This window comes from Rana temporaria, chromosome 2 (genome assembly GCF_905171775.1).
Source record: "Rana temporaria chromosome 2, aRanTem1.1, whole genome shotgun sequence".
NCBI lineage: Eukaryota > Metazoa > Chordata > Amphibia > Anura > Ranidae > Rana > Rana temporaria.
This window is the reverse complement of record NC_053490.1, coordinates 405,870,228-405,896,531: the sequence shown is the minus strand read 5'-3', so window position 1 is coordinate 405,896,531 and position 26,304 is coordinate 405,870,228. Positions and strand designations below refer to the sequence as shown.

Here is a 26,304-nt window from a genome sequence, read left to right as displayed (position 1 = left end):
AGACATGGCTTAGGTTAGGGAGATAAAGGAAACTGGAAACACAAACTTGGGCATGAAAATTGAACATATGATGAAAAAACATGCCAGTAAATTAATTTGATGGGCATTAGTATTTTTTATTGATATATTTTTTTAAAATAACAAACATCTCTGTACTTACCTGCTTTGTGCAGGTATTGTGTGGAATTGCACAGAGCGGCCCTAAACCTCCTCTTCTCGGGTCCCCCACTGGTGCTCCTGGCTCCTCTTATCAGTCCAGTGCCCCCACAGGAAGCAGCTTCCCATGGGGGCACTCATGTGTCCATTGACACAGATAGTGGGACTCTCCCCTGTCCCCTGCTCCCTTGTCACTGGAGTTGATTGACAAGAGTGAGAGCCAATGTTTCTCTGTGCTATCAATCTGCCCAATGAGAAGGGAGACAGGTGTATCTCGTGCACGTTGTAGGATCGGATTGGGCGCAGGTAAAAATAAGGGGAGGCTGGGGCAATCCTGCAGCAAAAAAAGTTTTTTTACCTTAATGCATAGAATGCATTAAGGTAAAAAAACTTGAGGCTTTAGAACCACCTTAACTATGTCACTATATCCTATGAAACTTTGTAACCAAGGTTCAAAGGGATCAATAGATGCACAGAACAAGACTGCTGAAATCATATACTGTACAAATCTTAACCTTTTAAGTAAAAGACAGCCCTGATCCTCCTCCCACCTTCTGAGCCTTCCTGTTGGTCAAAAGGTCCTCTTGCCCCTTAAAATGACCAATAGGAAGGCTCAGTAGATGTTATAGGGCCTCTGATGGGTGTAACCATTCTCTAAATCTGCATATCAGTTCTAAGAAAGCCACCATTAGTCATGACTTTGGAACTAGCATGCAGCCTGTGAGTATGGAGGATATTGTTACTTCCAATAATGAAAAAGCTCATTTGCATACCTGACGCGGAAAACAACGCGAACTCCACCCAGCGGACGCCGAAGTATTGCATCTACGATCCGAAGGCGTACGGCTTTGTACGCCTGTAGGATCGAACCCAGATGCCGTTGTATCTTGGTTTGAGGATTCAAACTAAAGATATGACGTGGGTAATTTGAAAGTACGCCGGCGTAGTACGCCGGCGTACTCTCACTGTGAATCTGGCCCTATATCCCTAATCTTGAATTTACAAATGTTATGACAGAGGAGAATTAGGAAGAGCTTGAAAAGCGATGACTGACTTGACTGTTCAGACTTTTAAATGGTTCCGCTTCAGACAAGCTCCTTTTTAGCATTATGGAAGGAACTGCCCAGCTGTTAGGGGTTACAGAGTGAAGTTGTCACAAAGTAACTAATCCTTGAAGATCAAAGCTTCATTACCATGATTTCTCATATCAGACTAAGAGTATTGTGGTTTCAGCAAGACTATTTGACCACACCAATTTTGATAATGTTCTTGTTGGAAGCATTGTATGCCATTCCTGTGCATATAGAGGCTATTGAACACCTTTGCATATTGCTGTCATCAACAGAAGACTTTTGAAAGACAGCAAAAAAATTGAGGATCACAAAGGTCTTCAATGAAATCAGCCAGACAAAGGTCTATACTGTAGCCAGGACAGGTGGAGATAAAGCTGTTCTATCAGTACATAATTGATTTTTATACTAAACGAAAGTAAGGTGATGCATGGTGTATTTGGGACTAAAAGAATAGATGCCAGAGATAGAGAATATTTAAAGCAATCAAGGGAAAAGTTTTAAGATGAAGACCTTGTAGAATCTATGGGGAGTGGGAGCCATGGCTTTATTACTTCTACAAAGTTCATTCGTATGGAAGAGCTTGTTATTCATTAAAGGAGAATAAAGGAAAGATTGCTTGACCTGTGTTATGGTGGGAAGGACAATATACACAATGTACACAGGGATACATTCAGAGATATAAGAGGGGAACAATTAATTTTAATGGGTGTGCAGGTTTTTTGGCCATTTTAATATTGTTTAATGTAATTTGTGGCCTGTTTTAGCTAAGGGGGTGGGCTCAGGATTTAAATTAGTGTAGCGCTGGGGGTTACAATCACTGACCTTGAAAATTCAAGCAACACTCCTTTCCCCAGATGTAGAGGCTGTTACAGTTTTAGTAAAGATCTTTTATCCCTCAAGCTCTTGGTTAGTTTATGTACCTAAAAGCCTGTCTGGTTCTCATGGTAAAGACAGGTGTTTAGACTGTTATTCATGTTATGGTTAAAAGTATATCTGTGACTGGCACAGGTTATGTTTGAAAGATGAGCTTAAAGGGAACTGCACTACCACAATAAAGCTGTGGCCTTGCCTTTTCTAACATAATACTGTATGTGTCTGTGTCATTTTTGGACAAGGCTACATTTGTTATGGGATGTGAATGCATGCACTTCTCAGCAGTCAAGTTGTGTAATCATCCTCTATCAATACTACGAGCCTCAGATTTAAAAACACAAAGACGTTTGCTACTTCTCTCAACTTCACTAAAAACTGCTGCTACAGTTTAATTGATTGGTATGGCTGATACTTTCATTTTTAATTTCCACACTTTTTACAAAATGACACAATGACAGCAAGGTAAAATGTATTCAATGTTGTATGCAGTTCACAAAAAAAAAGAAGGAAAGTTAAATATGTCCATGGTTACTACAGAATAAGTTGTCCATGACAATGAACATTACCAAGATAGTCTAGACCAGTGTTTCCCAACTCCAGTCCTCAAGGCACACCAACAGGTCATGTTTTCAGGATTTCCCTCAGATGAAACGGCTGTGGTAATTACTAAGGCAGTGAAACTGATCAAATCACCTGTGCAAAATAATGGAAAGCCTGAAAACATGACCTGTTGATGTGCCTTGAGGACTGGAGTTGGGAAACACTGGTCTAGACATTGCTATAGCTATGTTTTATTCATGGTAAATTATTTTTTTTATTATTATGACTGACTAGAGGGAGAAAAGAACTGTATTTATATGTCAGTGACAGAAGATAAAACTCTTTGCTTGAGATATCCAACCCTCCTTTTAAAGTATTACAACCAGAGAAATAAATATAACCTGCAGTGATCCTATTCTTGGGTCATGCTGCTGTGCTGAAGTGTCAAGGAATCTTGTACAGACAGAAGGTATTCTTTTAACAAAATGCTAATCAGTATCGTCCATTCAGAGAAGATACTAAGTCTTATGTTATTATTTTTTATAATTTAAACTGGATTTGACCTAGACGGAAAGCACTGCCAATTGAGATGGAAATCAATTTAGGAGGGACAAGGAAAAAAAGTCAATAATGTAGTATATGGTCTACCATCTTTCTGTTCTTGACTATTATCCTCTGTCAAAGGCTAAAGACCAAGAATCTCAGGAGGATCATAAAAGAAAATGATCCATAAACGGCAGACCACTTCTGTAATGTGGACATTACTAATCTGATTAGGCAAAGTGTTTAAATGGTGGCCAAGTATTCGACTGCAGATTTAATCTACAGCCATATTAAATAATCAGGTGGGAGAAAGCTATATATTTCACAAAGTCCTTCACATTAATCTTGTTGATTTAATCACTGAAGGGATTCCATTAAATGGAGGCAGATGTACATTCTCATTAATCAAGTGGGTTCATGCTGCTAGCTTTAGGTCAGTACAATTTTAGTGGAGTGTAATCTGTAATCACAGACTTTTAAATTGTGGCTGACGCACTTGACAAATATGTCACTACTACAAGTATGAAATTTCACTGTCTGTAAAAAAAGTATAATGTGGATATTTCTATTACTTAATATTACATTGTATCAAACTATTAAACATACACATAACGTAAGCAATTTACAACAGTCTGTATTTTCATTATTTTCTTTTAAAGCAAACCTATGGCCTGTTTAAAGTATGGAACTTGGCTATTGGATAAGAATTTTGGCAATTCCAGGTGGCTGTACAAACTTTGATTTATTTCCAGAGTACTCCGGGGCCCTTACAACACAGGGCACTTTATTATGCACATAGTAACAAGACCTTTCCATGTCACACTATGGTTTTTCCCTACCACTGTCCATTCCTGAATTGCCTGTGAAGACACTCTTCTGTGCCAATAGGGAGGCAAAGAAGACTGTGGGGAGAAGGGCATCACAATAATATTGGGCAAGGTCTCACTGTGCTGGAAATTAAAGGAACATTCATGTCAACACTTGGAGGTGCTGTGTGAGGCCTCGTACACACGACCGAGGAACTCGGCGGGCGAAACACATTGTTTTCCTCGTCGAGTTCTTGTTAGGCTTGTCGAGGAACCCGACGAGCTAATTTTCTCCATTCCCGTTGAGGAAAAAGAGAACATGCTCTCTTTTTGGCTCGAAGAGTTCCTCGACAGTTTCCTCGGCAAAAAGACTCTCCCACCAAGTTTCTTGATGGATTCTGCCGAGGAAACTGGTCGTGTGTACGAGGCCTAAGTCTATGGCCAAATTACAAGACTTCAGCCAGCCCATAGTTACAATTTAGGTTTCTATGACTGGTTATAGTTTATTTAATGTTCACAAGCAAAGGCAAAGAATTGCAGTACAATTTCACTCCGCCACACACACCACCACTTAGATGCTTATTTCTATTTCCGTGGTGGTGGCAGAGTCTATCAATGTTTTGAGTGCAAATCTTTTACACCACAGGTAGCTGTCTGAGCAGTAACTCCCCCAGACTTAAATGTGAATTGGATGTACGCCTAGAATAGATACAACATTCTTGTGAAGTCAGCTCCCCATTTATATCTATGGGAGAATTACTGTGCAGATGTACACCAGGGAAGATTTTATTTTGATATAAACAATGGAGTTTGGGCTTGTATTAATGGCATCATTATTACATCAGTTTGAGATGCTTCAGTGATCATTCGGATTTTATGAATTTGACCTGCAGTTGACCTCTTTCTAACCTGCATTTGACCATCTCCAAGCAGTTTTAATTTCCATAGATTTGAATGGGAATGCAAAAGCTATATAACATCAACAAACATCTATGAACACAGGCCTTAAAGTCGGTTCACACAGCAGCGGCACGACTTCGGGGGCGACTCTGCAAGTCGTCCTGAGGATGACTTCAGAGGCGATTTGCAAAACGACTTCTGTATAAAAGTCAATGCAGGTCGCCCCGAGCCGCCCCCGAAGTCGTACAGGAACCTTTTTCTAAGTCGGAGCGACTTGTGTCGCTCCTATTAGAACGGTTCCATTGCATTGAATGGGACGCGACACGTCAGGCGGCTGAGCTGCTTGTCGTGTCGCCCCAGTGTGAACCGGGTCTTAATGTTTTTTGTTTTCTGTTTTGTTTTTTTGTTTTTTATGCTGCTTTCTGTAGTGTTGAGTGTGAACTTTTTGAGATCCTTACTGTGAAGTTGATCAAATAAATTACCAGCGTGCAGGAATGAGCTTGTACATGTTTATCAGATTTAATAACGGGAACTACAGATGTCATATTGTAATTAAACTACATAGGCATGAAGAATAATAATGATTAGTGAAAAACATCCAAACCCTTATACCACCTACACCTCTAAACAGTAAAATGAACATAATGATAGAGTTCTTATGGATCTAAATTTGTGGAAACATGTGCATCTGTGGATTAAAACTAATCATTAAAAATTGCGACATAATCTATTTTCCAATGTAATTGTTTACATTTTGATTTGCATCTGATCCAGCTATGTTCTACAACTGTCAAGAAATTAAACTGTTGCTTCCTTGCATCCATGCTAACAAAATGGTGTCCTGTACACACTTTCTCATCAGTGCTTATTTTGTGTTCATGTGACTGACTCTCCACAGTTACCAACATCTCAATATTGAGATTATAACAGCAGACACTTCCATTTAGCACCCTCATTTACTTTCATTTTACGTTTATATGAATGTATGAAGTTCAAGGAAATACCCTAGCTCTGTTTCTGTAAATAGAAGCAGGTAAGAAGTGACCCTTTCCAAAAAAAATCTGAATTAGCAATTGGTGACCAGGACATTTTCCACTTTCTCAGAAATGTATGGCCTGAGGCCCCCTACAACTGCCTATTGGTTCACCTTGATAAACAACCCCAGCATAAAGGGGTTGTAAAGGTTTGTTTTATATTTTCTAAATAGGTTCCTTTAAGCTAGTGCATTGTTGGTTCACTAAACGTTTCCTTTGATTTCGCTTCTAAATGTTTTTTGTCTTTGTTTTCTTTGTCTGAATTTCTCACTTCCTGTTCCTCCTCTGTAAGCTGTTCTGGCTGACTAACCCCCAGCTAGAACGGCTCGGATGATGGGGGCAAGCTTACTGAGGAGAAACAGGAAGTGAGAATATCAGACAAATAAAAAAAAACATTTAGAAGGGAAATCGAAGGAAAAGGTAAGTGAACCAACAATGCACTAGCTTATTTAGAAAATAAAAAATGAACCTTTAAAACCCCTTTAATAATGTAAGATTTGCATTTTGGAGTACCCCCTCCTTCATGGGTCTTATGACATGTGTAAAATTACCTGAAAAGGGCATCTACTTTATTATGACTGACTTTTAGGGAAAATTTTAAATCGAAGGGGTTATTTTAAAAAATAATATTTTCTTCATAAATAAATATAGATGTTTTAGTTCTTAAATATGACATGTCTTACATTTGATAACTGCACTTTTTTTTTTGTTCATTTCTTCCGTTTTCAGACTAGTAGAACAAAATGAGAATTATGTATAATATTGACTTGTTATCCTGAATTCCTACATACAGTATTACAGATATAGAGCTAGATTCAGGTAGCTCGGCACATCTTTTGGTCAGCGTAGTGCATCTCATATGCGCTACGCCGACGTAAAATAGGGAGCCCAGAATAGTATTCTCAAAACGTACAACCGTACATTGCTCCAGCGTAGTGTAAATAGTCCGGCGTAAGCCCGTCTAATTCAAATGTTGAAGGTAGTGGGCGTGTTGTAGTAAAATTAGCCGTGACCCCATGTAAATGACTTCCCGAATGAACGGCGAATGCGTGCGCATTCTCAGAGTCACGTCGCATATACTCCCTAAGATACGTCGGCTCAATGCTTTTGACGTGAACGTAACCTACGCACAGCCTCATTCACGTACGACTTACGTAAACGACGTAAAACCCGACGGCTGTTCCAACGTCCATACCTTAACATTGGCTGCGCCTCATATAGCAGGGGTAACGTTACGCAGGATGTAAGCCTTACGTAAACAGCGTAGCGGGCGCAAGTACGTTCGTGAATCGGCGTATCTAGCTCATTTACATATTCTATGCGTAAATCCACGGAAGCGGCCAGCGTAAATATGCACCCTAGATACGACGGCGTACTAAGACTTACGTCGGTCGGATGAAGCAGGAATTCAGACGTATCTAGTTCCCTGAATAGCGCGCATAGATACGACGGCGCAACTTTTAACTTACACGGTGTATCAATAGATACGCCAGCGTAAATCGTACCTGAATCTAGCTCTTAGTGTATAAGCTACAGCTTGATAGTCATTCTTAATTACTACTCATTGGATCCCCCCTTAAAGTGACCCTTTCTATACTCCTTGAGCTACTCTACTAAGCTGTGCACAGAGGCTGTGTACGCCATTTACTACTCCTTATTTTAAGTCACGGTCTTCCAAAAATCCCTCACAGCTGTGAAAACTCTGAAATGTTTTACTTTCAAACATCTAGTGAAATATTGTCCCATGTTAGTCATTGATTAGAAAGTCCGGAATTTAAGCGTTACCCTTTATTGGCCAACTTATGTTATTAAAGATGCAAGGTTTCAGTATTACTTAGATCTCTTTGCTAGGCTTTATACAAAGGGTTAATCTGAAAACTTGCATTAACCTAAATGAGCCAATAAGGTTTATCACTTAAATTCAAACCCTACAAAAGTCAGATATCTATGAAATCTGCCCAGATACAATTATACCATCTCACCTTTCTTAATTAGCTGATTTTTTTTTCTTCACTACGGAAAGCTTGAAACAACTGTTATACACAATTAGTGTTGGATGGAAAACCATAAGAAATAGCAATCATCACTTTAAATCAGAACACCAAGCAAACTGCTAAATACAAATTTGCTTGAGCCAGGTGGCTCCACAATATTGTGTGTAAAAAACTAAAACACCTTTTTACGTTTAATGCTCTAAACAAAACATTCACCCAACTATTCAGTCAGAAACTGAGAGTTTTGTATGATATAAAAATGCAGAAAACATGACAAACCTTTACTTAGAATGTTTTCATTTCTCATGCACAGTCATCTCAATTTACGTACAATAGAGCATTCCCATCATTATTTGAGAACTACAGTAGAATTAACACTGTGTTTGATGTAATGCATCTTTCATCTATACAGCTTAATAAGATTTCTGCCTCATAAAATCAGTTAGTCATGAGTTGATGTGTTCTCTGGGTTTTTTGTGTCAGAGCCATGTTAAATAATAGAATATAGCTGTCTTAAACCTTTAAAGCATTAAAGGTATCTGAAATGATTTGCAGCCCCTCCCAGAGGACACAAATGGGTTAAACGAACAAGAGTTCTCAGTTCTATTCTGGACTTGTCAAGTCTTGAATAAGCACTATCACTGAAAAGCAATGTTTAAATGGAGCCCTCAACAGTGAAGGAGTTATTATGGTACTTAAAAAGCCTTGGGAGTAACGACAGAAGGATGAATCACACAAAGAGAGAACATTTTTCCACATCAACTATTAATGGCTCATTTTTCTCACTTTCTCTTTTTTATTTAAAGAAACAACAATCATGAAAGCACCAGGAAAAAAAGATGCGTTTTACCTTTGAACATTGCTTGTGATTCTGGCACCAAATCAAAGAACCGTTGTTCTGCAACAAAAACAGAAAGTTCAGTTAGAAAGTTGAAATCAACCCCAGGCAATTTATACAATAATTAGCATGACTGCATTTAAAAGGGAATGGTTCATTTTTGGGGCGGTAATTTAATTATTATTTGGGGAGCTGTCATAATTTGTGGACCCATGGGCATCAGCTTCTATATTGATTTGTATGTTTTGTCACCAGTCTGTATCATATTGGTCAGTCCTCCTAGTTGTACAATCCTGCTTTCTACAAAGACAAATTGGTGTTGATTTACTAAAGGCAAATAGACTGTCCACCTTGCAAATAAATTATCCTCGGAGTTTAGTGAATGTAGTGTACCCAATCATGTGCAAGGAAACTTAGAATTTTTTTTTTTTTTTTTGCTTGAAAATTGTGTAATTGTGTAATTTCTCATGTAATGACTTTTAGCTAAGAGTTTTAGTGGACAATTACGTGGTAGATGGCAATTTCCAGACAAGTGCCAAGACGCATGTGGTTAACAAACATTTTCAACAACTTTACTCTAATGCCTAGTACACACGATCGTTTTTCCCGTCGGGAAAACTGCAGTGTTTTCCTTTGTTTATGCTCCTTAGCAGTTTTCCCAACATGTTTTGTTCCTGCAGTTTTCCTGTGGGAAACACTGCGAGGGAGCATACACATGGCCGGTTTTCCTGACCAAAGTTCTCCTGGCAGTTTTCCTGTCGTGTGTACAGTGGAAAAGGGACAGAGCCGTTTCTCGGGTTTCCCGGTGGTCTTTTGACCATCAGGAAAACCGATTGTGTGTACTAGGCATTAGGCAGCCTTTCTGAACCTTTTCAGAACAGAGGAACCCTTGCAATACCTTTCCAGGCTCAGGGATTAGTAATTATATCTCATGATATATTAATGTGATGGTCTTTGGGAAGAATTCTCCTTACACTTGTGGTCATTGGAAAGAATTAGCCCATTACAGAAAGCTAAAAATAACAATAATGTCACTGGGAACTTATCTGAAGCCTCGTACACACGACCGAGGAACTCGACGGGCGAAACACACCGTTTTCCTAGTCGAGTTCCTTGTTAGGCTGTCTAGAAACTCGACAAGCCAATTTTCTTCATTCCCGTCAAGGAAATAGAGAACATGCTCTCTTTTTGGCTCGTCGAGTTTCTCAACAGTTTCCTCTACGAAAATGTACACACGACCGAGTTCCTCGACAAAAAAATATCTCCCAGCAAGAAACTGAGAAGCAGAAGTTGCTCATTGCTCAAGGAACCCCTAGCAACCTCTGGAGGAACCCTATAGTTTCATGGAACCCTGGTTGAGAAATCCTGCTCTAAGGGGAAAGACAAGAGTATGTCACTTTGTTGTCATGGTGAACATTAATACATAGCCATCTAATGTTCCAGGAGAATATGAAATGATTTTAAGCATCTTTTAGATAAATGTATAAAAAAAGAGTTCATAGTTATATTCAAAGCCTTTCTCAATCCACTAAAAAAAACAATATGTGGTCATCAGTCTTATCAAAGTAGTGCCATATTACATATTCTTAGCATATGGGAACATAAAAGTCCAAAGCAAAATGATATAACAGCCAAAAACAATTCAATAATATCATTATTCTGTGATACACATTCAATTAGATTATAGATTATAGATTATAGATAATATGTGGTCATCAGTCTTATCAAAGTAGTGCCATGTTACATATTCTTAGCATATGGGAACATAAAAGTCCAAAGCAAAATGATATAACAGCCAAAAACAATTCAATAATATCATTATTCTGTGATACACATTCAATTAGATTATAGAGATTTACCAGTGCTATGTGTATATGTAAACAACCAGCCCATAGTCCTTTGTAGGAATTAGTTAGCAATCGTTTCATTATACAAGGCACTTAAAAGTCAACTCAACATCTGCAATAAGATCTTGTAACTAAGCAGTATGATAGACTCACTGAAGACTTGGCAGAGTAAGACAGTCATAGGCCAACAGCCCAAAAGTTAAGAAGAGATTATTGTAGTAGTTAAGTTGCTGGCCCTGTTCTGTGGTCAATAATTGCCAAACCAAAACTCGGCTAAATGTTTTTGCTGGAATAGATTCAAATTATTCAAGGCAAAAAAAGCCATGAACCTCTACCAATATCAATGTTAATGCTTTGATTTAAATTTAAATAGTAACAGTAACATCATGGCATCTCTAATTTAAAAACATACAAAAAAAATGCTGTGTTAAGCTTCCAGTAACAGAAATTAGCACTTCATTACCTCATAGGAATATTTAATAATGAGGCTGTGCATATTTTTTCAAAAGGTGTAAAAGAAAATATGTTTGCAACTACCTTGTTATGTGTTATTATATCTCAGAATGCATAATCAACTTTCCTAGATTATTATTAAGATTAGATTCTGCTGAACTGTCTTGCAGAACAAATTCCCAGCATCCTGCTGGCCAGGTGCTAGCTGTACCTGGTGGGCTGCACTTCAACTCCTTTGCTGGGCCAACCAAAAACATGGAAGTACCCACTTTCCTTAAACAAGCGCAGCAAAGCTGTCAACCATCCCCCATTTTGTGACAAGATCTTCTTGGGTCTGCCATGGCGTATGCATGTAAGGTTCTACTGCAGCTGCATCTATGACCTGGACATCTGCTACAGGTGAAACTTTGAACTTTTGTACATCTCAACATATGATTAAGAGTCATCCGCTATTATCACTTATCCTTCTTCTCCCATACCTTTACCTGGACCTTCAGCTCCCCACTATTTTCCCTGTCTCTTTACCATTACCTCGCCTGTACCTCTCTATACAGGAGTGTGATGTGAGTGATAGACCCCCACTAGTATCCCTGACCCCTTCCTTATACCTGTCATTGTATTTTTTTCCATATTGTATGTGCACCCCTATGCTCTCCTGTAGCCTCATCCTGGACATCAGTGCACAATTCCAAACAGTCACCGATTCCACAAGACTATCCAAGGAATTTACCAAAATGCTTGCATCCCTCGCATCCGGGCTGTGTCCAGCTGCAAGCTCTGGTGCTGGAATGCTAATTTTTGCACCTAGTTTTGGCTATTTTGTTGTTCTTTATGGCAAAGTTTCTCCTGCCCACCATGCGCAGTACATTTCTAGCAGAGGAAGGCAGTGGTGCAGGATGTAGAGTGTGGACAGGTAAGTACAAATGCAATGCTAATACATAATTATAGAAGAAATTGAAACATAGAATAGAAAGCTTTTACATACATTATATAATGCCTAAAAGCATGAAACTGGCATGAAGGTCAGACAGTATAATATAAGGATCGTGCGTGAAATATCAAATGTAGGAAAGAAGACCAAATGAAACCTACAGTAATAGAAAAAAAATCAGACCAGATAGGCATCCCAATAATCCAATTTTTCAGAAAAGGTGGCATAGAATGTATATGACATATATGGTCCATTTGTTTAATCGTCTCCATCCTAGACAGTACTTGGGACCAAGGTGTCAATTAAGTGCTATCATCCATTGTGTGCAACAATCTCTCACATGAGCTGCATACCTCGATGATTGGAGCAAAAGGCACATTGGTTAAGGATAGACTGGGGACAGCTATTAGGGCAACTCTAATTGCAGCTTGCTGCCACAGTGGGCAGAGTGCTTTACAACTCCAAAAAATATGAATGAATAAACCATGATCCGGACACAAACAAAAGCAATTCAGGGGAACATTTGGATGGAAAGTGTGGATTTTAAATGGGGTCATATACCATCTGGTATGTATTTAATAGCTGTGTTCATGGATTGTGATAGAGCAGGTAGAAAGCATATCAATTCAAAACATATCTGTTCAAAGCATATCTGTCTATTCTAGCCTTTTTTAGCCACCTATATGTATTTGTTCTCCCCCATGCACTCTGTAGTGGTCTTGATGAATGTATGTTCTTTTGACCACCTTAGCAGTTTGAGGAGCAGCTTGATCCACATTAAGTGTGGATCATCTAGCTCCTCTAAATTTGTGTTGTCAGCTAGAAGTTCTAAATTGTGCAAATCATTTTGGACATTTCTATTAGTCACAAGCATGGCCGGGACAAGGGGTGGGCAGGAGGGACGGCTGCCCTGGGCACTGTGGTATCATGTGAGGTGGGGGGCACCAAGAGGGGATTGAGGGAAGGAAATTTATGTTGGGAGTACGAACTGGGGAGGGGGGGGGTAAGAATAATTCTAGGAGGGAACATTTCGGGAGGTGTGCTAGAAGTAAAGTAGTGATTTGGGGAATTTGTGTTGGGGAGGGGGGATTTGGGGGGTTTGTGGTAACATGGTGGGGAAGGGGGGGATTTGTGGCAAGATTACAAATGTATCTTGGGGGATGATTATGCTAGTAGGGAAGATCTGGGGGGAATTTGTGCTAGGAGGGAGATTTGGAGTTGGGGGGGGAGAGGATATGTGCTTAAAGGGGACATTTGAGGGGTAGAGGATATGTGCTAGGAGGGGAAGTTTTTTCTTTGGGGGGGGGTGGCTTTATGCTGGGGGCATATGAAGAGAGAGAGGATTTGAGCTGGGAAGAGGGGGGTGGGGCAAATATTTGCGCCAGGAAGGGGTATTTCAGCAGGGGGGTGGATTTGTACTGGGAGGAAGGGGATATATATTTTTAGGGGGGGAGTATACAGATTGGTGCTCAATTTTTTTTTTTTTGGGGGGGGGGGTGATTTTTGCTGATGCATGATTATACAACCGGGGGGGGGGGGAGCAATTTGGCATGTTCGCCCTGGGCTCTAGATTACCTTGTCCCGGCACTGGTCACAAGTCAAATATTGATGCAGGTACACAGACATAGGATTAATATTGCTCAATTCAACTGATGGCAGACAAATCAAACAAGTTAGTTTAATTTGTAGGTACCAGCAAACAGTCCTAATAAATCATTATTGTAGGAATATCTGAGGTAGAAAACTAGCCTTTTAAAAATCAATTGATCGATCAAAGTGACATGCATGCTCTAGTGATATGACATTTCATGTCTAGAGCCATCTTTACAAGAGGTTACACTATGCCAGATATATCTGTAAATGTGTTATTCAACTATTTATTTGTTTTAATTGATATGTGCGCAATTGCTAAAAAGCATGTACATAATTGCAGTGCTCCTTACTATAACACTCCACGTGGATTGCATTGCTGGTTTAAAAATCATTAGTATAATGTAAAAAAAAAAAAAGTTTTTGTGAATGGAATGCTGACCTTTATGGCAGGAAAATATATATCATGAAAGAATTAGACTCTTAACCACTCCTCTGTAGGGGAGAAACGTAGGACAGCACATCTTATAAAAATAGTGCATTACCACAATCTTGTTCTCTAAACCTTGTGCATTGCCTATTATAACAAGACCTCCCAAAAGCAGCAGGAAATTTTGGAATTTGTGTCAGTCTGTCAGATTAGATGCCCATGTTTGTTTTACTAGAGATACTCCACACTGTATGTTATTAATAAGGAGCAAATGAAAGCTGCTAATCCTGTGGTCTGAGCACCAGCTGAGACAAAGCATATTACTGCATCTGTCTACCAACTGGACTTAACCATAGTGAACCTCTGTGAATATAACTTCTCTTTCTCTCTACATACATATAACGTGTTTGTTTTTTGTGTGTGTAGACATGGTGGCGCTTATAACTCTTAACCATAGGCAGCAAAAACTTAAGCAGGTTTATTGCTTAGGAAGGTTTAGTCCCTTCCTAAACAATGAAACCACAAAGCTCCTAATTCACTCACCTAGTTACTGTATTTATTGGCGTATAACACTCACTTTTTTACCCTGAAAATAGGGGATAAACTGTGCCTGCGTGTTATACGCAGGGGGCTGTGGAAAGTTTTTTTCCTGAAACTTCCCTCTTAACCCCCCTGGCGGTATTCCCAAGCGTGACTCGGGGTGGGTTTTTCATGTTACGATCGGTAACCCCGAGTCACGCTCGGGGTAGCTGTGCAGAGCCTGCAGCGTGCGCTGGCTTACCTTGTCCTGGATCCAGCGATGTCACCGCGCTGTGTGAGCGAGCGAGACCTCGCTCGATTCACACAGCGTCCTCCTGTGCCGCCGATCTCCGTTCCCTGCGACGTTATGACGCACGGGAGCGGAGACCGGCGCCAAATTCAAAAAAATAAACAAACACTATACATACAGTATACTGTAATCTTATAGATTACAGTACTGTATGTAAAAAAAACACACCCCCCTTGTCCCTAGTGGTCTGCCCAGTGTTCTACATGTCATTTTATATAATAAAAACCTTTCTTTCTGCCTGAAAACTGTAGATTGTCCATAGCAACCAAAAGTGTCTTTTTATGTCAAAAATGGTTTTAGATCAGCTAGAAAACAGCGATAATAAATTATAATCACTTGCAGAATTGTGCGATAGCGATTTGCGGGGAAATTCGTCATAAAAAAAAATAATGACAGCAACAATTCTGCAACTGAGCAAATTTCAGTGATTTTGATTTGATTACATTATTGAATAATTTTTATTTCAATTATATTATTACTTGCTATAATTATTTATAATTATTTATTATATTATAATTTAAAATTTTGTTTTTAAAAAAATGTCATACCCGGGATGCCTATTAGATTCTTGTTTGGTCAGATTTAAGTGAGTTATTCCTAAAGATCACAGGCCTACAGTATAAAACACCAAATTTCCTTGCAAATAATTGTACCGCTTTCAGCATGTTTTTTCAGACAGAATCATACCGCCAGGGAGGTTAAAGTTAGGGTGTGTGTTATACACCTGTGTGTGTATTATACACTGATAAATATGGTATTTCTCACCTAGACTACTGTAACTCCCTCCTCGTTGGCTTACCTTTAAATAAGTTATTCCCCCTTCAGTCCCTCATGAATGCTGCTGCCAGACTCATCCACCTTACAAACCTCTTAGCATCCGCTACTCCTCTCTGCCAATCCCTCTATTGGCTGCCACTCACTCACCCAATCAATTAAATTCAAAATATTAACAATAACTTATGAAGTTATCCACAACTCTGCCCCTAGCTACATCACTAACCTAGTCTCAAAGTACCAAACAAAACCATCCTCTTCATTCCTCTCAAGAGTGCCTGCTCTCTAGCTCCTTCCATATTCACCTCCAGGTCTTCTCCCGAGCCTCTCCTATCCTTTGGAATTCCCTACCCCAATCTGTCCCAATATGTCCACTTTTAGGCAATTCCTGAAAGCTTTTTTTTTCCCGAGAAGCCTATCCCTCCTCCACCTAACAACTGTACTTTCATCAGCTCATCTTCCACAGTTATCACCTTTTGGATCACTTGATCCTCCCTTCTAGATTGTGAGCTCTAACGAGCAGGACTCTCTGATTCCTTCTGTATTGCATTGTATTGTACCTCTACTGTTTGCCCCAATGTTGTAATTGCTAGCGCTATATAAATCCTGTATAATAATAATAATAATAATTGTGTTCAGTGTCAACTGGTCAACCAGTTCATTGTCATTCTGCAACTTACACTGAAATAATGTAACATTCAAGGCTCAGTTCTCAAATGTCCAAACTCCTCCACATATTTAACACTTCTATACATTTAATTTCATCTTTTGGCTAGTAGTAGTAGCAGTAGTTTTTCATTGTACAGCAGATGGTAGTTTTTTGGTCTTCTATGGCAGATGTCCTTTAACTGATCTCCAAGATAAAGATAGAGACAGCAACTACACATAGGAATTCTCAGTCCACTCTGATAACAGACTGGCATCATAATACAGCTGCCTTATTGGCTAAAGTTATATTCTGACATCACTGCTACAGGAGACTTGAGATATATCGAGACTACACAAAACATCCCATGTTTCTTATCTTCTGACTATGCAAGCATTTCCTTTACCAGGTGGCTTTTTTGACAGGTTGATTGATAGTTGCACCTAATTACTAATCATTAGGAGGACATATGATAAACTGCAATTCCTTTTAAGTCGTAAAGGTCAGGACAAAGCCAACAGTTTGACTTTTAATTTGTCCAAACTAATGCTGATAAATGATGTCACAAAAATAAGTCAGCAAAATGGCTTATGCTATGTAATAAGCTTACTTAAACTGATAAAACTATTTAAGTGGTAACTAATAGAGCCCATAATTGGTAGCTACAATACATAAGGATGATGCAACTGCTATGTGAAAATAGGTTATGCTATGCTGTTATATCATTCTCCAAGGTACCAGACTAGTGTTGTACTCAAATATGTCAAATTCAGATGCAAGCAATAGATAGTAGCAATTGGCATACCTACAAGCAATGCTGAGTGCAACCATAATCAAGCAAAGGTTGGGTGATCCTTATTAGTACCTCTAAACATAGCCTAAAGGACAGACCATGTATCCATTGCTCTGGCAGAGGACTTTTGAAATGGAAAAACATAAAGAAGATCTCAAGTGAAAGGTTAGTTTGTCATTGAAAATGGCAGTCCATTCCCTAGATATGTATCTCTCTGCTGATGGAGTCAACATCCTGCCCTGCCTAACAGAGGAACTAGCAGTAAAGCAGAGGCAATTGAGTTGGGTCGGCTGCTGTTACATGTAGTAAAGTATATCTAAAAGTAAAGTATACCTAAAGCCATTGTTTAGGTTTAGATATAGTAGGGAGGGGTTAAACTACTTTCAGATTTTTTTATTTTTCTGTTTGTGTGCCATTTGGGAGATTTCTCTCTTCTTCTGATCACATAGCCCAGTGGTTCTCAACTCCTGTTCTCAGGACCCACTAGCAGGCCAGGTTTACAAGACAACTGAAATACATCACACTGCTCAGTAATTGCAGTATTCTAGTCTGCATATTCCCAAGGTAATACTTAAAATCTGGCCTGTTGGTCCTAAAGACAGAGTTGAGAATCAATCACTGCCACAGACCCAACATGAAGATGTATAGAAACTAAAGGGAAAATGGGGAGAGGGGAATGCAATTAGTCACTGATATATAGGTTATCAATATAAATACCTAGAGTTGATCATGTACCCTGTTGGGTTTTGTTACTGTAACTGATAGACATAATTCTAAAAAGGAGGGAAAGGAACGGGAAAGGAAAATAGCCTAAGAGAAGGCTATTTATAAAGAGGTTACCTATAGCAACAAGTGATGATCTTCACAAAAATGTATGATACAATTAAAATTTTTAATTCCAGTATCAAAATTGTGTGTATAAAAAGTACAGTTATCTCAAATTTGATAGAACAATATAGAATAATTTAAAAGCACATGAATGGCCATGGACAAAATTAACAGACGGGACAAATTACAAGACATAAACACAGCGCTGCTCCGGACATCGTTGGTTCAGCCATAAGTTGTATGCACACCGTCCATTTGGTTCATTAATTTTAAATAAACTTAATAAATAAGGGGAAAATAGTATAATCAAGTAATAATAACTTGATAACCCCATGAAGATGAAGATGCCCTATTAGACAGCTGTCACATAATTTCCCATTGGCATACTTACTCTCTATTTCTGCTCCTATTACAATTAAACATTTTGGATTTTCCCTTTCTCTTCTGGGGACAGAGGGTGTATCTCACCAACAAGTACACAAGCAGCAATAAATGCCTGTTCTTCACCATTTACAAATTAAAAAAAGTTTTGATTAAGATACACTTTAAATGCAGATAGAATAGATACTCAAATTTGACTTAATTTCAGCCTCTTATAATTACTTTTACAGCAGCACTTGGAAACAAAGTGTTATGCCCCATACACAAGATCTGAAATTCCACCAGCAAAAGTCCAATGTGAGCTCTTGAATGGAAATTCCAACCGTGTGTAGGCTCCATCGGACTTTTGCTGTCGGAATTTCCGCCAACAAAAGATTGAGAGCTGGTTCTCAAATTTTCCAACGGAAAAAAATCCTATTGGAAAATCTGATTGTCTGTAGCAATTCCGACGCGCAAAATTCCGACACATGCTCAGAAACAATTTGACGCATGCTTGGAAGTATTGAACTTAATTTTCTTGGCTCGTCGGAGTGTTGTAGGTCACCGCCTTCTTGACGGCCGAAAGTTCAGAGAACTTTTGTGTGACTGTGTGTATGCAAGCCAAGCTTGAGCGGAAAATCCGATCGTGTGTACGCGGCATAAGAGTCAGCAGTCTGACTCAATCAGGTGTTCTGCATTCACATGTTATCGCAAAGAATATTCTGACAGAAAGGGCGAGCACAGAGGATGACCTCATTAGTCTGTTGCTCATTCTTCACAATCCAATCACATGCCGGTGTTATTCAAATGCAACAGAAAAAAAACAAGGCTCCAGACTGTGCTGTGTGGCAGGACTATGTAAATCTCAGGATTGAATGGACAGAAATACAGCCCCTTTTACAGGTAACCAGCACCAATGTATTTATTTTATCCATATAGCTAGCTGATTTCCTGAAGTTTAATTTCAGTGGCAACAGCAAGGGGACCAAGCAGATGAATTTAATGACAATTGTGTGTAGTTGACTCCTGTCTTTTGTTATTTTTACTGTCACTGAGAGTAATGAAAAGTCTTTCATTTTAAAGGACCATTAATGCTTTATGAGTGTCATCTCTACTGACTGAACTGGAACATTTTACTACTACCACACTGCAGACTATGATGGTACTACTACCTTTCACTATTTAAAAAAATGAATACAGGAGTTGCAGTTTATTTCAAAGATGCACGTGCTCAGGATGTCAATACATAGATTGCATTAAATCTCAGCATCACTGGAAATTGTGATTAACTCCATTATTATCTGTTCCAAATGGAATTTTTTTTAAGCCACACAAATTGTGCCAAGATTACTTTCAATACAACAATGTTAATATTTATAAAGAGCAAAAAGAAATGTAGCATTCCTGATACTCTACTGTATGAAATGGTAACTAGTACTTGTATATGCCTGTTTAACCACATAAAAGATGATTAAAATTATGTTGTCATTGTATACAGTACAGTATATATGTTGGCTATTGAAAGTCATATGTCTTAGCTATACAGAATATCATTAGGATGTACCTCCATGGCAGATTTTACTGCAACAAGTAAATGCTTATTTTAAGAGTACATTCCTATCTAATGATATTCTCATGGAAACATTCAACAGGACATCAACACATTGTCTAACACTTGCCTAATGCATGTACACTATTAAAAGATAAACGGAATCAAAATTATTTTAGAAGGGATGCTACACTATCCACTAGTCTGAGAGTGCATGATTCACAATTCCAGCACTTACTTGTCTGATTCCATAAATCAAAGTGAGTCTCGCCCCAATTCTGTTTTTGCACAGTTTGGGATAAGATACAAACTCATTCCGTCAGTGCAGAGAATCAGAAATAATGTGTTTCTGACATCTCTTAATTTTAATGGTGAGGTTATTCATCTTCAGGAATGGATGCAATTTACAAAGCAACTATAAAACAAAACAGTTTCAAAGCTATCCTGTCATCATATATTTTCAATACACACCTCAATAGCACTTCAAAAGACAACTTGACATTTACAAAAGCTTTCCCTTTTTTGAACTTTACAGAGATACTGTAACTTTGCCCATTCAGGTGACACCATCTGCCCAACCCCCTAGAGATATTAACTTCCCCAGCTATACTCCATCATTGGCTCCCAGTACTGCCAGAGCCTTCACTACTGGAGTGAGACTTTAGGGTATGGGGAGCATGTGACCTTCCCTATGTGTCAGTGTTCGAGCATAAGTGGTCAATCCCCAGGCCCAAACACTGATGTGTGTTTGGATGGTTGGGTTCGGGGGACTGGACGTTGAAGGTGTCATCATGTCATACCCCTGTCTAAGCTTTAACACCAGTCAAAACCAGAGTTTAGACAGGCAGGATATGTTGTAGTGAAAAGTTAAAGTGTGACTGGGCAAATGTAGCTTGCAAAGTTCCTGAAAATGCATTGTGGGGGAGGCTGTATAGATAACATCTTGGGACATTGATTTTGTAGGTATGTATATCATCTGCGGAAAATGCTTGATAAAACTAAGAGGACAATGTGGGTAGGTTCCCTAAACCTACACTTATACTTATACTTTACAGGATCAGTCAACCCAATAAATATTATTTCAGTGTTTTGGCAGATGCTTACAGGTTCAATTCCCACTGGCATCTTTTATTAGTTGAAGAGTGGCTTTAAGATCTCTGGATTTAAAGCAAACTTGTACTTTGCCAATATTAGGACAAAGTTTGCTTAGTAGTAAGGAGGGCCATTTAAATATCTGCCTCACTCTGCTGCCAAACTGTCGGAGAATCGCCCAAGCCTTCTAGAAATCTGGAAACAGGACAATTTCTTTGCATTCCCATAGTTTAGCAACTGGTATCCGAACTACCAGAATCAGGTGCTGTGTGTTGAAGGGAAGAAAAAGTAGTGTTTTCTCCCACAAAAGGTGGCAACCGTACCACGAGGAGTGCACAGGGGAGGCAAATACTGGCTGCTTATGGTCCCTCCTGAAAAGCAAATCTGTCACAATGGACCTTGTACGCAATTCAAGGTCTGCTTAATACATTCAGCCAACGACCTACAACTCTAATTTCCTTTATTCCTTAGTAGTTCATAATAAAGGTAATTTAATTGGAACAGCCAACCCTCATCACAGCAGTAGAGGTGGGACTCCATGCTTTTTATGGGGAGTACTGGCAGCAGATCTCATCAATGTAGATTCTGAAATAAATGATACATGTATTTTGTCCTGCAAGCATTCAACCCTATGTGAGAATACACCGCTACAGGATAATTACCCCTCCTGAGGTCAGCTGTCTCTGTCTTTAATGAAGCAGGGTGCTGGCTCTGTTTGCAACAATAGTCTTAGCTATGACTAAGCACCGTGTCTGGTGTGAGACATGTCAGTGGCAGTGCAGTTAGTCTGTACCCAGGGGTGGACTGACAAATCATGGGGCCCCCGGGCTAAAGGAGATTATGGGGCCCCGGGCAATAGGAGATTATGGGGCCACACAGTATACATACACACACACACATACAGTATACACACACAGACACACAATATACACACACACAGTATACATACACACAGAATATACATACTCACACTGAAAAGGTACTGGAGAGGAGGGGCAGCTATAATCTTGTGATTTAAAAAAAAACTGATTTTTACATACTGTCCCTGGTTTTACCAAGGCTGGCAACCCTGATGGGGCCCCCTAGTGGCATGAGGCCCTCGGGCAGTGCCCGAGTGCCCAAATGGTCAGTCCGCCCCTGTCTGTACCTACCCTTGATGCCTTGATTTTATACTTTTGAATATAGGTGAATATTTGGAGTGCGGCTATCCAGCTATTTTCTTTTCAAGCATTCGACCCTAACCAAAATATCAATTTAGAGTACAAAGATCATATCATTTGTGAATAAGCAATTACAATGCAATATTTGGAATTGCTCAAAGAATTATATTTCCCCTTTTAGTTTCAAAGCAAAGATATTATTTTGCCAAAGGATACTACCAAAGGCAGTTTCACTATTGTGTGATGTATGTTTGCATTATGAGGCACATAATGCTCAGAAAAACGTATGTTTGTAGAAATTAAAGAAGAAAAGCATGTTATCCTAGTAAATACTTTAAATACCTCTTTTGTGCCTTTCTTAATCCTAGGCCAATAGGCTATATTTAATGCACACTTCTGCACAGACCTCCCACCTAAAAGAAGACCTTGAGCTGTTTTTCTATACTGCAATAATTTAAAGCCATCATTCTTAGTAATAATTCATGTCCTGTCTGACCTTTTTATTGTCTTTACCTGTAAACCTATCAGTTTAAGCTTTAAGGGTATTCTTAAATTGTAAACTACTGTAATAAATTCCACTGCTCTGTGCATTGCTGTGTTGTATGTCGCAGGGTTGAATATGAAAAGCAACATTATTTTGTTTTGATGATTTATAAGGGCGCAATAGGTTTTTAATAGCATCCGAGATTGACGGAAGCTCAGTTCAACTACCCTGGCTCTGTTCTCATGCCAAAAAACAGTCTATCAGTTACATCATTGTTTTACACTTTTATCAAAGAATAAAAATCTGCAAAAGGTGAACTAAAAACAATTGAAGTACACAAATATGGCCTAAATGAAAGAAAAAAAACACAAAGAACACTAAATACAAGAAATAAAACTACCCCAACTACACTCTGCAAAAAAACACAAATGGAGCCATCTTGTTTCCCTTCAGCTCAGTTAATGAATTAAAGAATTCGACTTTGTAGGTAATTTAATGCAAACTTCCTAATTGGGCTGACAACTCTGTTTCTGCTGCAGTAAAATACCAGTCAGTGCTATTAGTCCTGCCTGAGTTTTCCCTTGGTAGACTTCAGATGTTTTGGAGATAATGAGAGCAAAGGGTGTTCTTTAGTTTAGGGCCCCTTTCTTTGCTGAGCTGAACAGAGTAGGTGGGTGACAGGTCTGTGTTTGCTTCACTTATGCAGAATGGACACAGCCTGCTCTGCTCTATTGGCAGTCAGATATAAATGAAGCTGCTGTCCATTTACACCAGACTATGCTCCAATCCGATCTAGGCAGACAGAGGGGAACGGATTCCCTTTCATTTGTTTTTGCCACTTTTTGCAAATCTTTGGTTGACCATGGGGAGGCCTGTTCTGAGTGGAACCTGTCTTGTTAAATAGCTGTATGATCTTGGCCACCGTGTTGAAGCTCAGTTTCAGGATCTTGGAAATCTTCTTATAGGATAGGCCAGCTTTATGTAGAGCAACATTTTTTTTTCAGATCCTCAGAGAGTTCTTTGCCATGAGGTGCCATGTTGAACTTCCAGTGACCAGTATGAGAGAGTGAGAGCGATAACACCAAATTTAACACACCTGCTCCCCATTCACACATGAGACCTTGTAACACTAACTAGTCACATGACACTGGGGAGGGAAAATGGCTGTACTCACTTTTGTTGCCAGCGGTTTAGACATTAATGGCTGTGAGGGGACAGCAAATTTACATTGTTATACAAGCTGTACACATACTACTTTTACATTGAAGAAAAGTGTCTTTTCTTCAGAGTTGTCACATGGAAAGATATAATAAAATATTTACAAAAATGTAAGGGGTCTACTCACTTTTGTGAGATACTGTAAGCATAGATTGCTTTAAAAAAAAATAAAAAATAAAGATGAAATTTGATTGGTTACTGCTATTAACGCATAGCTTCCTTTTCCTCCAATTTTACCATGAACAAGTCTCAACCGTTTTTTGGAAACTGTGCCTAAAAAAATTCTCCTACCTCTTCCCTTATTTTCCTGTATTTTTAGAAATGTTTTTTTGACAGTCCATGCTAATGTACACATCGCTCTGTTTACATTTGGCTTGTCTGCAGTCTGTACTGTAACTTCAGTTAATGAAAACCTGAACTTTGGAAGCTGTAAATAAAATGAAAAGGTTTGTCACCAATGTTGCCTGTAGCTGATCTTGTCCCATTACTGACTTACCATGCCTTGTTTTTATTGGTATAGACAGGGCTTTTCCCCCTCATATCAGAACCCCAGAAAGGAGAACAGTGAGCAGCACAGTAGTGACATCACCAAATATCGGCGAAACACATTGTTTTCCTCGTCGCGTTCTTGTTAGGCTTGTCGAGGAACTCGACGAGTAAATTTTCTCCATTCCCGTCAAGGAAAAAGAGAACATGCTCTCTTTTTGGCTCGACGAGTTCCTCGACAGTTTCCTCGATGAAAAATGTACACACGACCGGTTTCCTCGGCAAAAAATCTCTCCCACCAAGTTTCTTGATGGATTCTGCAGAGGAAACGGTCGTGTGTACGAGGCCTGAGACTAGCAGACATAGCCAGCAATGCACACTGCAGATATACAGCTATGAGTCTACAGGTACAGGATTGCCTAGACACCCTCATATACAGTACCAAGGATGCACTGCTTTTTTCCAGGTGAAATTCAGGACAAAAGATACATTTTCAGGGCACTACTTAGGCACAATTAACACATCTTATGTTTCCCTAAGACATAGCAAACCTTTGATTTTTTATTTCAGTTCCACTTTAAGAACCTTTGCTATAAAACATCATGGAACTCCCCTTAAAATGTAACGATACATTCAAATGTGTACTTCATTAGCCAAGTTGTGTTTGAGCCAAAGAACACACACTTTATTTCTCATCCGCCCTCTGCATACTTGTACAGGAAGTTTGAGGAACTCATCCATGAAATTTTGCTAACGTTATAAAATGAAATGTCCAAAAAGAAAGGTATTCTAACTGCATGCGTTCATTTATTCAGAACTACATCAATGATAACATAATACATCTAATTAGTTAGGTTGCTGGTAGAACATTTATACTGCATGAACTGTGCTGCTTAAACAGGTAAGGAGCAGGGATATACTTTTCACATAAAGTGGAAAAGCCCTTTAAATTAATAATTATAACATACATTTTCTTTACCAAACATGTCTTTTTTCATTTTCAGCTGGTAAAATTAATAGAGCTTTATGCATCATTACATTTTAATGGAACCCGCGGCTTTTTTACTTGGATGAATAAATTGTATAAATTTGCCTTTTTTTAACAGAATTACATAAATCATATAGAAAAATTGGCCCAATTATTTACCACTTACATTAACTTGCCTTTGCAGAAAAAGTAATCCATAAACTATCTATCATTTTCTAAATCTTAATTACACATTAGAGATGTTGGGTTTGATTTAGTAAAGAAGTAGTGACTTTTCCGTGAGCAAAGTGAATATTCAATGAACTTAGTAAATAGGTTCACTTTAATAATCCAATGACCAGCAATGTTTACCTGATCTTGCAGCCTCCTTGGATATCCCCCTCATATATCCCAGGAGTAGGGACACATAGTGTTGCAAAGCAGACCTGATGGCGTGTCATTGGGGCAGCTGCATGGACCCGGAAGGGATAACCAGCTCCCAATTACATCAGAAAGGAAGATGGCAATGCAGAACTTGGCCTGTGGCCTGTGGCAGCAGATAAGGGGAGTGAAGAAGATCAACACTGGATTCGCTGTTGGCTGGGTGGGAGAGTGTCAGTGGCAGCCCCGTCCATAAGGGCGCCACCCCCTTAATCTCTATGTGCTGGCCCCTAATCTCCATGGGGGTGTCGGACGCATAGAGTTCTACGGGGTTTTCTTTTGTGAAGCACATGATTAGACCCGGAGGTTGGGCTCAGGGTGCAGAGCACTGCGCCCTGAGCCCACCCACTTGTGGCAATAGCGAATCAACATTCGCTATTGTCTTTCTGCTTCTCCTCCCGGCCAATCTGAGACCGGATTGGCCGGGAGAAGAAGCCATGGAAGCCGTAGAAGCGACCTGGATGGGGTAAATGTGGAGTTGGGGGGGCTTGTTTGGAGCACCAACGGCCACTGGTGAGTATGCTAATTCAGGATTTAAGGCAAAGACAGACTGAAAAAAAAAAAAAACACAGGGGGACATAGAGTAGTGAAATCCCTCAGTATAGATTATGCATGCGCAGAAGGAAAGAAAATTGTTTGATTCCTGATCAACACAGTCAGTCACATTGC

The 26,304-nt window shown here is 39.3% G+C and overlaps 1 protein-coding gene across 1 annotated transcript in view; it reads right to left on the bottom strand.

Moving 5' to 3' along the window:
* The window catches only part of ANOS1 (anosmin 1), a 232,916-nt gene that overhangs the window by 156,227 nt on the left and 50,385 nt on the right, over positions 1-26,304 (bottom strand). Inside the window, exon 2 of the mRNA XM_040338147.1 lies at positions 8,770-8,817. Coding sequence (XP_040194081.1) covers positions 8,770-8,817 — 48 coding nt within the window. The remainder of the gene's footprint in view (positions 1-8,769; positions 8,818-26,304) is intronic.